The sequence below is a fragment of the Catharus ustulatus genome, chromosome Z (genome assembly GCF_009819885.2).
Source record: "Catharus ustulatus isolate bCatUst1 chromosome Z, bCatUst1.pri.v2, whole genome shotgun sequence".
In the NCBI taxonomy this organism is placed as follows: domain Eukaryota; kingdom Metazoa; phylum Chordata; class Aves; order Passeriformes; family Turdidae; genus Catharus; species Catharus ustulatus.
Genome location: NC_046262.2, coordinates 48861538 through 48874817, shown reverse-complemented (window position 1 = coordinate 48874817; position 13280 = coordinate 48861538). Strand labels below are relative to the sequence as shown.

Genomic DNA, 13280 nt, shown 5'->3' with positions numbered 1-13280 from the left:
AAGTAAAAATCTTGAGAAGAAATGGCCTCATTTGTTTATTAGCTTTAAAAACCAGAAGAATAACTTCTAAAGTTTCTAGATTCAGTTTTTTTCTTTGGAGAGATCACTGTGCGTCAGTCATTCCTTCTGCCAAGCTGGAAGCATTCATAATGTCCAACAGTCTCTAATAATTCCTAGGTAGCAAATATTTTAACCTGTGGAAGACATTTTTGTCCTTGCAGACTTACAAATTGGCAAGGCTTTTTGGTTGGAAAGCAAATCAGGAATGACAAGTGATACTCTCTCTTTCATTCTGAAGAACAGAATATACAGGGATTTTTCTGTACCTCCCAGGTTTGCATCTTTGTGTCCTTTATTTGGGTCCTATACTCTCTTAACCTGGGCTACAATTTCAGTTTGAGAAGCCAAATACCACCTTGTTCTCACACCAACCCCAGGGAAAACAAGAAGGAAGTAGACTGAAGTATAAAACTGGAATATGAAATGCCATCCAGACTTTACCTGTTTAGACAACACTAAATATCTAAACATCTGAGCTTGTTAGCATGCTGCCTTCTTGCTGAGGAATGAAATGGATGATTCCAAACAACAACCACAGTGTTCATCTCTCTCCTTTCTTGTTCCAGCAATTTCCTTTCCCCTAATGTTGTAATAAATGCTGCACTGAAGATATTCAACAACTGCTTGAGTGCCACAACATTTGCAGATAAGAACAAATTGGTGTAGCACGTAAACAAGAGGCCAGTTTCGTCCATGGAACAAGGTGAAAATCAGATCAACTGGCTATGCAGGAATACTGTGGAGCTGCCATTCAGGTTTTTAATCAGGTAGCTAACAAGTTATGACCTGTAATCAAAGTAAGTAATACATTACAGAGATTTTTCTTTGTTGCGTGTAATCTGTTGAAATGCTGGCATTTAACGTGAGTAGGCTAGGGTCCCCTGTGGCAATACCTGCCTGTACAGCTTTAAATATATATTTATCTTGTGGCTTATATATTTATGCTATATATCAAATAGAAAAATAGCTGTAAAACTATTTTTTACAACCCTATGGAGGGTAGTAAAAGTGAAGCTGTATTTTTTGTGATACTCAGCAATCTCTAGCTAGTTGAGTGCATGTCCTGATTCCCTTTGCAGTTGTTGTGCAATAAAGAGTATTCTTCACTTTGTTACAAATTTGTAAAGCTGCAACCATAGCTCTTTCAGGCAAAAATGCCATATGCATGTTAGCTCTCTTGTTTTTGTGGTGGTGGGTTGGTTGTTTTTTGGTTGTTTTGTTTTTTGTGTTTTTAAAAATCTCACACTTCCTGTTTGATGTTGCAACTGGGACCGCTGTTGCTGTGAGCATGTCTTTCATTTATGTACACATGTACATATCCTTGCTGTCTTCAGCATGTTTCAACAGAAGAGATGGTTCACTGCTGGCAAAGAGGAAGGTCTGACACAGGCAGCAGGAGATACCCAGATAAGGGCTGCAGTACTGCATGACTTCAAGCCACACAAAATTCCAGCCCAGCAGCCAGGTGAGTGCAGTAGCTTCCAGCTGTAGGACTTAAAATACCCAAGGATAAAATGCTTACATGGTGTCTGCTAGGTCTTTGCTGACTCAAGAAACAGAAAAGATTCTGGCACAGCTGAACTAGTTCTGTGACAGGAGGTCTCTCTTAAAGAGGGCAACCCTTCTTTGCAGACTTTTGCTAGTTCTGTGGGCAGAAATTTTGCCCCTGACAGGGGGTTCATTGCCCTATTTCAGTATCAAGAAGCCCCTGGAAAGCTACTTTACAGCAAGATAAGGTACATCAGGTCCACTTCACCGAATTCTGGAACATAGGCACTAATGATTTTCAGTAGTACTGAAAAAATCTTCCTTTTCTTGTCTCACTTCCTTTTTACCCCCCCATTTTCCATCTCTGCACATATCGTCATATTTGGCTTTGTCCTCTGTTTTCTACAAAGTTCTGCAAAAATAATGTCATCTGAGGGAGAAACTGTCTGCAGGGCATGTATTTGTACACAAATAATATTTTACCATGGCAACCCCAATTTTTTTTTCATTGTGCAGTCCTCTGTATCATGAAATAGCTTTTGGACAGCTGGGCATTCCCCTGCTTCTTTTGCAGCTGATATCTCAAAGAAATCTTGAAAGTATATTGTTACAAGCACAGAACAAATAAAGAAAAGGAACACCCTCTATAGGAAATGTTTTCTGCAATTGTCAGTGGCTTTTGCTCATTACCATAAGTAAGAGCTACTTTTTAAGAATCAGTCAGTCATAATATTTTGCTCATATTTGATGTTATAGGCCTAATTATATTTACTTTTACATCTACGCTGTAGCATCTGGTACAAATTACTGTCCACAGTATTTTGTTATTTCTGGATTACAAATTTTTATTTACAATTTTTTCTCTTTCCTGATTCATTCTTCAATGTCCAAAGAGAATAATGGCACTTGAAATTTATTTTGAGAAAAAAAAAAAACTTTTCTGTTTTCAGAGCTACAATTTGCAGCAGAATACAGGTAGTCTATATTGAAAAGGACAGCTTACTTTGGTCAATTGGACACTGCTCCAATGTGGTCCTCAGATAATTAACCCAAACCCTATCTTTAAACTGGCTATCCTTGCAGGGATAACACCTGTTCATGATTCCAGATGTGTACTGAGTTACGTCTTTGTCCTGATCCCAGCTGCCATCCCAGGTCTTTGGGCTGAGCAAGATGTCTCTGGTATTTCAGCTCTCAGATTTTTGATTTCCTTGGCCCTAAACCAAATCCTAGCTCTAGCTCTCTGCAGAGTAAATGATAAACCTCTCCAGTTCAAAATATATGATGTCCTTCTATCCTGTGCTCATCTGGATTCTCCTGGAATTCTGTCTTCATGGGAAAACTTCCCAATTTACAAGCTAGAGTTACACTGATAATCATAGTACAATTGCCTGCTGTAGTACATCTTGTTTCAGAGTATTGTGAATCCCATTTAAAATGAAAAATATTCTTGTGCTGGAATTAATATTTATATTATATTTTTGCAAGTAGTCCCTATTCTATGTTTCACAGAATCACAGAAAATAGTGAGTTGGAAGGGACCCACAAGGATCATGGAGTCCAGGTCCTGATCCTGCACAGGACACCCCAAGAGTCATATCAGGTGTCTGTACTTATTTACACTCATCTTTTCATGTAGAACAGCAAAGGCTGTTTTTTCATCCAGATATAACTGACCTTTAGTAACTGCACACTCTCAGGACAGCTTTAATTGAAGCATTTGTTTTTGTTCTCACCTGAGTTGCTGTAATAGTCCTGAAATTCCTGAATCTTACTGTAGTTCTGTGGGTTTGTCCAGGAACCAAAACCTCCTTGAATATTGATCCTCAAAACCCAAAATATGGAATATTAATATTTCTTCCTTCGTCTTCCTGAGTTAATTTCCTAACTGCTCATCTCTAGCAGAGCATCAGGGGACTTCTAGCACAGAAGGGCTCAGCTTTGCCTCACAAGGTCTTCTGTTGTGGTGATTCTTGTCTCTTGTTAGGCTAACAAGATGCTCTAGCTTGGATTTATGCCAAGAAACCCCCTAACATGCATGCATGTGGAAAGGGTACTTTTTCACCTGCAGTTCTCATGACTATAAGATTGTCCATCTCACTTTGGCCCTCCTGCTTTGCCAAGGATGGGGCTACTCCAGCTCCTACCTACTAGCCCTCCTTTTCTGCACAAGGCTGACCAGTTTGTGGTGTGGGATGTAGAAGGAGTCTTGTAGAACTGCATGCCCTAGGATGGATCAAGCATGGGTATTCTTGTGACATTCCTGATCACTTATACCAACTGCAAAATCAGTGACTTGTACACTCTCTGTTGACTGAAAAGGACAGAATTTACAGCTAAAAGCAACATCCAGTGGCTTTCAGGGGCCATTACATGGCCAGCAGGCCTACTCTCAGCCTTGCAGACAATGTTTAGATACTGTACAGTCCAGTCACAGAATCACAGAATAGTACAATGGTTGGGGTTGGAAAACACCTTTAAGATCATCCAACCACTAACCTGACACTGCCAGCTCCTTGACTAAACCATGTTCCTAAGAGCTACATCTACATGGCTTTTAAATTCCTCCAGGGATGGTGAATCAATCATTTCCAATAATCTGGTATCTGTCTGATTAAAAAAAAAGAAAACAACAACAAAAACATAGAACTCAGATGTGAGAGCAGTAAAACATTCATTAGCTATTAAATTGAGGATTTTGTGGCTAGCTATTTCTCTGGCACCTGAATGTTGGGGGTTTTTTGTGGTTTTTTTGGGGGGTTTTTTTTGTTTGGTTTGGTTTTTAGTTTTGGTTTGGTTTTGGGGTTTTATTGTTTTGTTTTTTGGGTTTTTGTTTGTTTGCTTGTTTTTTGAGGGTTTTTTTTGTTGTTGGTTTTTTTGGGAGGGGGTGGGGGGTTGGGGTTTTTTTTGGTTGGTTGGTTGGTATTTTTTATCCTTTTTTTTGGGAAGAGGAAGTTGCAGTTTGCTGGTGCCAGAAGAGATTTTTACAAAGTGACAGATCACTGGGATTTTACTTGTTTAGTTATTTCACATGTAGGTGTCATTCTTGGCTGTTTCTTTTACTCTTCTTCATGGAACCACGATGATGTACAGCAACAGCCCACTTCATTAAAGCAGCTGGCTTTCCTTTACAGCAAGACAAGGTCCAAAAAAGTATAATCTTAGTAAAATAATACTATAGTTACAAAAAGTAGCCTGACTCTTCTAATATAAGATAATACTTTTAATGTAAGAGAGGGTTCCTGTAGTCTCTTTGTTGCCCCTTACAAAGAATCAGCTTTACTGAGTGGTGTCTTCATGCACAGCTTTAATTCTGAGATTGGCCTCCTCGTCTTTTTCCTAATATGATTAGTCTGCATATTTAAGAATGATTGAATTTTTTTAAGGATTTCTCAGTTCAGCCATTAATTAAATTCTTATCTGTATGTACAGCACTACTTACAGACATACCCGTATCTCATATATATGCATATATACAGCAAATGCTGACTTGACATATAAATCAGATCAGCCCCCTCCTGTCTGTTGTTGTGGCTCTGTACCACAGCCCCCAGCAGCAGCTGGTCATGCCAAGCTCAGTCACAGCAGGATTCCCTTCATTGAGCCTCAAGAGATGGACCAGCACTGGACCAAATGCAATTTCCATTAACAAAGCCAGGTGCTCCTTAAGATCAGTGACCAAACTTCAGCAAACTAGAAGTAGTAGAGAGCTCCACGGGTCTCCATGTGTAATTTTCAGAACATCAATTAGTAGGTGCATCTTCAGTGCACAGAAGAGTAAATCCACAGAATCAAGACACCCTAAGTTGGAACAAATGACAAATACGTGCACTGTGTAAGGAGTGAGCCATGTCAGGCTGTGCAAAGCGGGGCATTCCAAAGTGTTATACAGAACCAGTTCTACAGAATGTGAACAAATTTTCTCCCTGAGCCACCCCCAAAAGCACACAGAGGTACCTGCTTTGCTGATACACAGGTGTGGTTCTTGCCACAGACAGCAATAGAAAAGCTTTCCCCACTACCTCAGCTGGAAGCTGCAGTTTGCTGCTAAATATACAATGTGATAGCAACAAGAAAAATGAAATAATATTGCCAGGAGCTTTTCCTGCTCATCCCAGGGGTACATTTCTTCTCTTAACCCACCCTCAAATGGTAAACCATATGGGAGCAGAAATGTCCAGCACGGTCACTGGCTGCTAGTACTTTACCAGTGGAAGTATTCCTACAGCATGAGATATTTCCAGAGAATGGAGAAGACAGAAGCTGCAGAAACTGACTCATAGGCAAGATCAGAATCAACTGGAGTTGTGAAGCACAGGACACAATGGGCAAAGGACATAAGAAATATAGATATAGCAAAGCAAAATTAGATTAGATGAGCTTGGCTCAAATTATTTGTATTTTTCTTATGAAAGATAAATATAAAAAGAAAAAGATGCCAGGACTTTGTGCTAAGTACACTTGCATGATTATAGTTCCATTAAAGCATATAAAGCATAAAATAATAATATTAGAACATGTATATGAGAAGACTGAAGTTTGAACACTGAAAGGTGCTACGAAACCTTGTTTCCTTTTCCAGTCCTGATGTCCTTTTCCAACTGAGAACAGTACCAGCGTCCAATGTCTGAGAACTAGTGGAAAATTTGGATGTGCCTAGGCATGCAAAGAGGTCTTTTTATGAAATGTATTTTCCAGGATTTCAAAGCACAGCACTGGAGAGAACAGTATCTGTAGCTGTGCAGAGAATTTGGAAAAGCTCAGACTTTAATTGCTACTCTTCTGCTTCTCTGGTGTTCCAGTTAATCTGCAAAAATGAAAGGAGTCAAATTGATAAAAGTCAAATCCTGTGGATTAACTTTGTAGTTAAAGCAAGCTCACTTAGTAATAGGAATAGACAGAAAGTGTCACTGGCCCTCTGCCTTATCCTAGATCTCAGCATTCCCTGCCTCAAAAGGAGTAAGGACAAATATATTCTATACAGTTCTTGGAAAAGAGTGTAGTGGGCCATTCTGACGTTTTACACGAATTTCAGGAATATTAATGTCATCTCATTCGCAGACATCTGTTACTTCCTTGGCTCCTGAGAGATTGCAACATGCTGGAGGCACCAGTTTAAAAACCAGCTTACACATATTGTTGTAAACTTTGGTGGCTGACGTGCAGCTAAGCCATCTCTGCTAAGAGATGGAACATCTTGGATAACAGCAAGGAAAAAACTGAGGGCATTAGCCACTTCAGCTGTTCTTAGTGAGTGCTTGTATTGGTGAATCATCAGTGTTAGCTGGCTATTTGTGCCATCAGCTCTTCAGAAACCATGTATTCCAGACAGTGAATGCACCAGTTATGTGTAAAAACGGCCATGTGTCAAAGCTGCTGGAGAAATTTAGCCAATCAACTTCCTTAGTACTGAAATTAATTAATGGAGGTACTAAAATTGGCCAGAATTAACTTTCTAACAGAATTTGAAGCATTAGAAAGCAGGCATTCTTTATCTGCCTGCACAGGACACACAGAGGATCAAACTCTCCTTATTCTCTGTGTGAGGTGAGATTTTGTCCATCGCTTCCCTAGAAATAATTTGCATGCATTCCCCTCCTGCTGGAAGTCCTCTATGGTCCTGGGGAGTAATAAAAGAGGTCTCTGGTGGTCCTATTCACTGAATGCTTTCATATTACAGCATAGTAATAAAATCAAAGTCTGTATTCTAAGTACTACAGTGTGGCACCAGTCAGATCTGAAAAATATGCTGTGTCTGCAGCCCTAACAGACGAATAATTCAGAATTTCAGTATTAGCAATGCAACAAATTAAGTGATCTTAATCTCTTTGAGATGTGAGGTGAGGGAAGGCCCCTGAAGCAGTGGGCCTGGAGATGCTGTCCTAGGAGGAGAGGCTCCAGAGCCAAGTCTGGTTCAGCTGGGAAGAGAGATGACTTTGGCAACACTCTTAAGGACAGGAAAGGGACAGAGGAAATGCAGCATCAGGACTCATCAGAGTGGCACATGACTGGAGAGCTGAAACAGTGGAAATTCAGAGCATTCACAAGGAAGAAACACCTTCCCCACAAAAACAGCCCAGGACTGCAGCCAGGGCCCAGGCAGGCTGTGTTGTCACCAGCCTTGGAGGTTGTCAAATCCAGGCTGAGCAATCTGGTCTAAGCTCAAAGCTGGCTCTGCTTTGGGCAGGGTTTGGACTGGACATCTCATGGTTCAGTCCTGAGTTACTCTGTAAACCTATGAGCTACAGTACTTGAAGCATCTCAGCAGCTGCTGGACCATTCCTAGCTAAAAGTGCCAGGGTACCTTGCCATGGTCCTCTGGAAGGACAGGTTTGGTGGAAGGAAAGGACAGAAGGGCAAGCTGTGGTAACACAGGAGCTCTGTGTTACCTGCTGTGTTTGCTCTGTGGGGTGGGAGCTTTTTTGTCCTCTGCAGATGTGTTTGGGCATCTTGCTGTTGTGTACGAACACCTGACAGGGAGTACATCAGACAGAGCCAAGCTCTTCGAGTGGTACCCAGGGCTGACAGCAGCAAAGCACTGTGTACAAGCTGAAACACGGGAAAAAGCACTTAAATAAGAAAGCGCGTTTTCGCTGTGCGGGGGATGATGCTCCTTTGGAGAGGAGGCGGCACCCCGCACTCCGGACGGCACTCCAGCCTCAGCCTCTCCAGCCCGGGGACACGGTCCGGGGCCTACCCTGCTCCGTGCGGGAGTGGGACGGGCCGCCCACCCGCGCTGTCCGCGTCCCTCCCCGTCCCTCCCCTGCCTGCCCGGCCGCGCTGCCCTCCCCGCGCCCCGCCGGGGCGGCCGCGCTCTCCCCGCCGCTCTCCGCGCCGCTCACCGTGCTCTCCCCGCCACTCTCTGCTCTCTCTCCGCCGCTGTCCTGCCGTGCTGGCCCGGCCCGGCCCGGCACGGAAGATGCTGCGGCTCTGCCTGCTCGCCGCTCACGGTAAGCCGCGGCGGGACCGGTCCCGCCCGGTCCGGGCGTTGCTCGGGCCGGGCGCGCCGTGACCGCCACTCGTCTTGTCCTTGCAGCTCTGCGGCTCGCCGCGGCGGCCTTGCTCTCGCCCGGGTCGTGCACCTTCGAGGACAGCGCCTGCGGCTACCAGTGGGACTACGCGCATCTGCCCTGGACGCTGCACGGGGAAGGTGAGAGCGCTGCGGCTCCCGCCGGGATGCGGCTCCGGCATCCCGGGTACCGCTCGGCTCTCCCCGGGAACAGCCCAGCCGAGTTCCTCCCGTGAGGGTGACGGTGCCCCGGCAGCTGGTGATGGGCAGGCCCTGCGGGGAGGCGTCTGCGCTCCCCCGCACAGGCACCTCCGCAGGTTTCTGCAGGATGCCTCAGAAATCTCCTTTCTTTCTCTGTCTTTCACTTTTTGCTGGGAAAAGGTGTATTTTATCAAATCCTCTTCCTAAAAATCCCGACATACCTGTCACGTTCCTATTAAGCCGAATTTTTTGTTTTTCTAAATATATTTTGAGTTCTACTCTAAAAGTGGACGCATTTCTAGGACAGGAGGCAATCTTTAGCAAGACTAAAGATTCAATTCAATTAAGACTTTTCTCCATTTTATAGTACCTCCAACAGAGAAAGTCAAGTCTTTCAGTAAGTTGTATTAGGCTTTACAAGACTTAATGCTATTGAAAGGAGAACAAAATCCAGTCACTGTACAGAGTTTCCACACAACTGTAACTACTTCTTGGTAAGTCTTCAGTGTGGCCTCCAATTTTTGACAGAATCTATGTGAAGAAAAGACCAAACGAAAATATGCACAGCATGTAATTGGGTAGTAAAATAATTTAATTTTGATTATGTGTTCACCAAATTGTCATTCATGAAGTGAAAGCTAAGCTCACACAGAAAAAGGGACTATGTGTTTTTGAAGTTTTTAAGCCCAAAAACAGGTGTCAGTAATAATGATGAGGTGAGTGCAGATACAAAGAGATAGACACCCCCTCAGAACCTGTCAGTCAGTGCTCCATTCAAAACGAGTTGGTCCAGTTTGATATTCCACTTGTCTCTCAGTTGAGAAAAATTATTTCCCCCTGCGATTTGTACCCAGTTCTCACCTATACAAAATAAGTCACTTTCATTGTTACTTTTTAGATAGTCAGAAGGCTTTGAGAATGTACAAAAAACCCTAACTAAAAAAGCCAATAAGGATGCCATAATTGAAATACTTGCTTTTTCTCTTATTTATTTGATATGTATTTCTCAGTTTATTTATTTATTTATATATACGTAGATTTTTTTGTATTTTTGAAGGTGCTAGTGGAAATTAAATAACCATCTTTGCTGTCCCAGCTGTGCCTCCTAGCACCATGCCCTCTTAGTCCATATGTCTGCAAAGCAGCACTTACTTCCTCCTTGTGACTTACAGGGAGCCACATGGTAGTGGTATTGATTCAGCTCCAAGGGACTGTGAGCTGCTGGGAACAAAACCTCCAGAAATGGGTGTGTATCATGCTATGCACATCCACACTACAGTGCTTCAAGATATAAGGATGTGTGACCAGCGGTTTGGATCAGCAGCAGCCTACTTTTTTTGGTGCACAGAACACAATTTTTGTTACTGTAGTTTGATCGTTCTGTATAAACAAACATACCAGTGGCTGCACAGCTTCTGTTATTGCACATCTCATTTTCAGAGATACTTCATTGAACTGTTACACTCTGGGAGGATGTGTGGTATACCAGCTCTTGTAATAGGCATAGTTCTGTCAGCATTTCCATTATGAACAATTTTTCTGCAGTCTGTAATTTGGTCATAGCAAGACATTCTCTGCAAACATTTGGCACACTAGGTAGTATATGAGTCTCCTCAGAAATACATTCATAGAATCACAGCAAAATCTAACTGAATATAATTCGTTCAAATCTACACAGCAGGTGTGCAAAGTTAGTCTTCCTTAGATGCTCTTTCATTCTTTTGTCTTACAAAACCATGCCCCTTTTGGCAGCACTGTGTCCTGGTATTTGCTGGTCAGCATATGTACATGTGGTAATTTACTGGGACAACAGAGGAAGTCAAGAAAGGGAGAGACATCTTAGCTTTGAATTGTTCCACTTCCCCTTGCATTGCTTCAAAGTTGCTTTATTATTTTAATATGTTATTAGTGGTATAGAATTACATTCAGTGGGTCTTTCACAGGGATTATCTGACTTGCAGTGCAAGTTCTTGCATCTTACAAGTCTCTCAGTAGTGTAGTCTTGTGCCAAACTGTCAAGGTGATGTAAATACAACTAAAACCATGCCCAGAAATTTCCACTCCATACTTGAAAGTAATTTGCTTGGTTGCCAAGGAAGCCAGTACCTTCTGATGGGCCAGGCACACAGAAAGGAAGTGTGAGAATAAATTTTGCTTTTGTTTACAGCTACAAAGTCTCACTTTAATGTATATATTTCTAAGCTTCAGCTGCTGTTTTGAATGTTTCTGGCTTCTCTTTAGTGTTTTGGTAGTTTCAGCACACAAGATTTTTTTTTTTGTTTAACTTTAAAATTTTCATAATTGAAAATATTTGTATTTTCTTTTATCTAAATTTTGATACCTGTAACTGGCATTTTAGGGCCCATTTTAATCAAGTGCAAATCAGAAGAAAATACTCAATGTTACAAAGGAAAGCTGTTTCACTCCTAGGTGCTTTACTCAAGACTGGCAAATCAGGCCTTAGTGAAGTGGCTGTTTGTAGGAACAGCTACACGAGAAACAATTCAGGCATCTGTCCAGTCGACCTGTGCTCCCATGAAACCTCTGCTTCAGTGAAACCCTCCTCAAGCCCTTTCATATGACTCTGGATTCAGGAACAAGACATTGAAGCACATCAAGGTGCTTTTTTTTAACTGCCAGTTTTTTCAGTCACTGGCTAGCTTGGTATTTGGCATTTAGAGCTATAATGATTTTAGCAGACACACACCATGCAAGGAAAAATGTGACATACAGAAAAAGCTGTGGATATAAATTTCTAGTGACCCTTGTTGTGGCTGGGAAGCACACCCAACTGAGGTCATGGCCCAGGCTGGGTAAGTACAGCATCAGGCTTAAGGCAGCATGCTCCCTAAGGAGCCAGTTCTGCTCTCAGCGTAGCATGGGAAATTCCATGCAACATGGTGTGCTTCATGTGTTTGTAGAATACCAGCTGCACAAGAAACACAGTAAAGTTGTTGCTCAGGAAGAGATCATCATAATATAATCCTGGTTCTGAAATGAGCAACAGATTAGTTTGTATGTTACCAGTGATAAGGTCTGAAAGCTTTATGTGAATTTCTCCTGTAAGTAAGCAGAGGGGACATGACACCATTTTCATTGGTGTCATGAAATGGTCCATCGTAAGTGGTGTAGGCATGCCCTGAGAAATGTTCTTGCAGTCATGATGCCTCTGAACAGATAATTTATCTTTAAATTCAGAAGATAAGACAAAGATTAAACTCTTGGACTCAACCAATGGATAGGAAATTTAGAAATCATATCTATATTCATCACTACTATAGTAGTTAGAGGTAGTTGAGATGTTTGTATACCCTGTTAGTTCTACTAACACTTACAAGTGTACAGAGTATAAGTTCATGTCCAGTTGTTTTGGGGCATAAAGCTTTGCAGATGCATAGTGGCTGATTTCCACAAGATTTCACTTCTTTATCAGTAGCATATGTGTGGGCAAGGGAAATACCAGTTAATTCTAATACATACTGTCAAACTGTGTAGGGTAAGATTAATCAAATGATCTTGAGATTTTCTTTAACCAAACTGCACAGTTATTTTCGAGGACAGACATGCTTTGCAAATGCACAATGGTCTTTGAAACAAAGGAAGATGCTGTGTGTGATAGGCAGTAATCCTGAGCAGAGTAATAAATAAAACCATGCAGACCCACTTACAACAGCAGTAAGAAAAAGAGCCTCAGGTCAATTGTAGCTATTCTAAAGTGTTAGGTTTGGGCATTTTTTGCATTCCTCTTAGCCACGTTCAGCACAGAGCTGTCCATAACCTGATGGTAAGAACATCCTGCTCGCAACATTATTAGAGATAAATTTCATTAGACACAATAGCTATGGCATGCCTTTTCTGTGACTGTGGGCAATGTTTACATTTTTGCTTAGAATATCTGTACAGCCTTTGTGTGAACTGTGGGTATGTTTTGTTTTCCATTGCTCCTCATTCTAACAGAGACTCGTTTAATAGTGCTAAAAATAATCTGCATTTTGACTGTCAGCTTAAATCTGTCCTAATGGAGTTTGCTATGCTACATCTGCTTGCCTGGATTTAAGCACTAGATAAGAAACTTGTCTGTTATGACAGCAACCTATAGGAAAGGCAATTGTTTATATTAACAGTGTGCTCTAAAAAGCAAGTGATCATTGTTTAATGTACCCATACACTGCCTAATGAATTTTGTGGCACTGAAACACTGAAGCTATAACTGATAGTTGATACAGCTGTATGCACCTGGCTCTCATGGGGTAATTGACACCTTCAAATGCATATTTTTGTGAGTGTTGCTTTCCTTCAAAAATTCTGGAAGTGTGTATTTCTTCACATCTCATATCACCAAGGATACATTTTAATAGCACACGTTTCAGGGGTCTAATAATGTTTTCTCTTTCTGTAGTATCTTGAAGGACAAGAGATTGATTTCACTCAGAAGAGTGATGTAATAGATTAAATTACATACAAATATGACCTTATTTTCTTATTCTTAAGGCATATGCCTATTTTTACTGCATTATTCCAA

General features: G+C 41.7%; 1 protein-coding gene across 5 annotated transcripts in view; it reads left to right on the top strand.

The window, feature by feature from the left end:
• MAMDC2 (MAM domain containing 2) overlaps positions 1-13280 on the top strand; it is a 101659-nt gene that overhangs the window by 32187 nt on the left and 56192 nt on the right. For 2 of the 5 annotated variants that reach the window (XM_033084853.2, XM_033084857.2), the window contains 3 exons: positions 627-827; positions 1395-1525; positions 8585-8698. In XM_033084853.2, the coding sequence (XP_032940744.1) occupies positions 754-827; positions 1395-1525; positions 8585-8698 (319 nt within the window). In that variant the 5' untranslated portion in view covers positions 627-753. Of the gene's footprint in view, positions 1-536; positions 858-1394; positions 1526-8391; positions 8499-8584; positions 8699-13280 lie in introns of those variants that run through there. The other 3 variants (XM_033084854.2, XM_033084855.2, XM_033084856.2) reach the window with 3 other exon arrangements.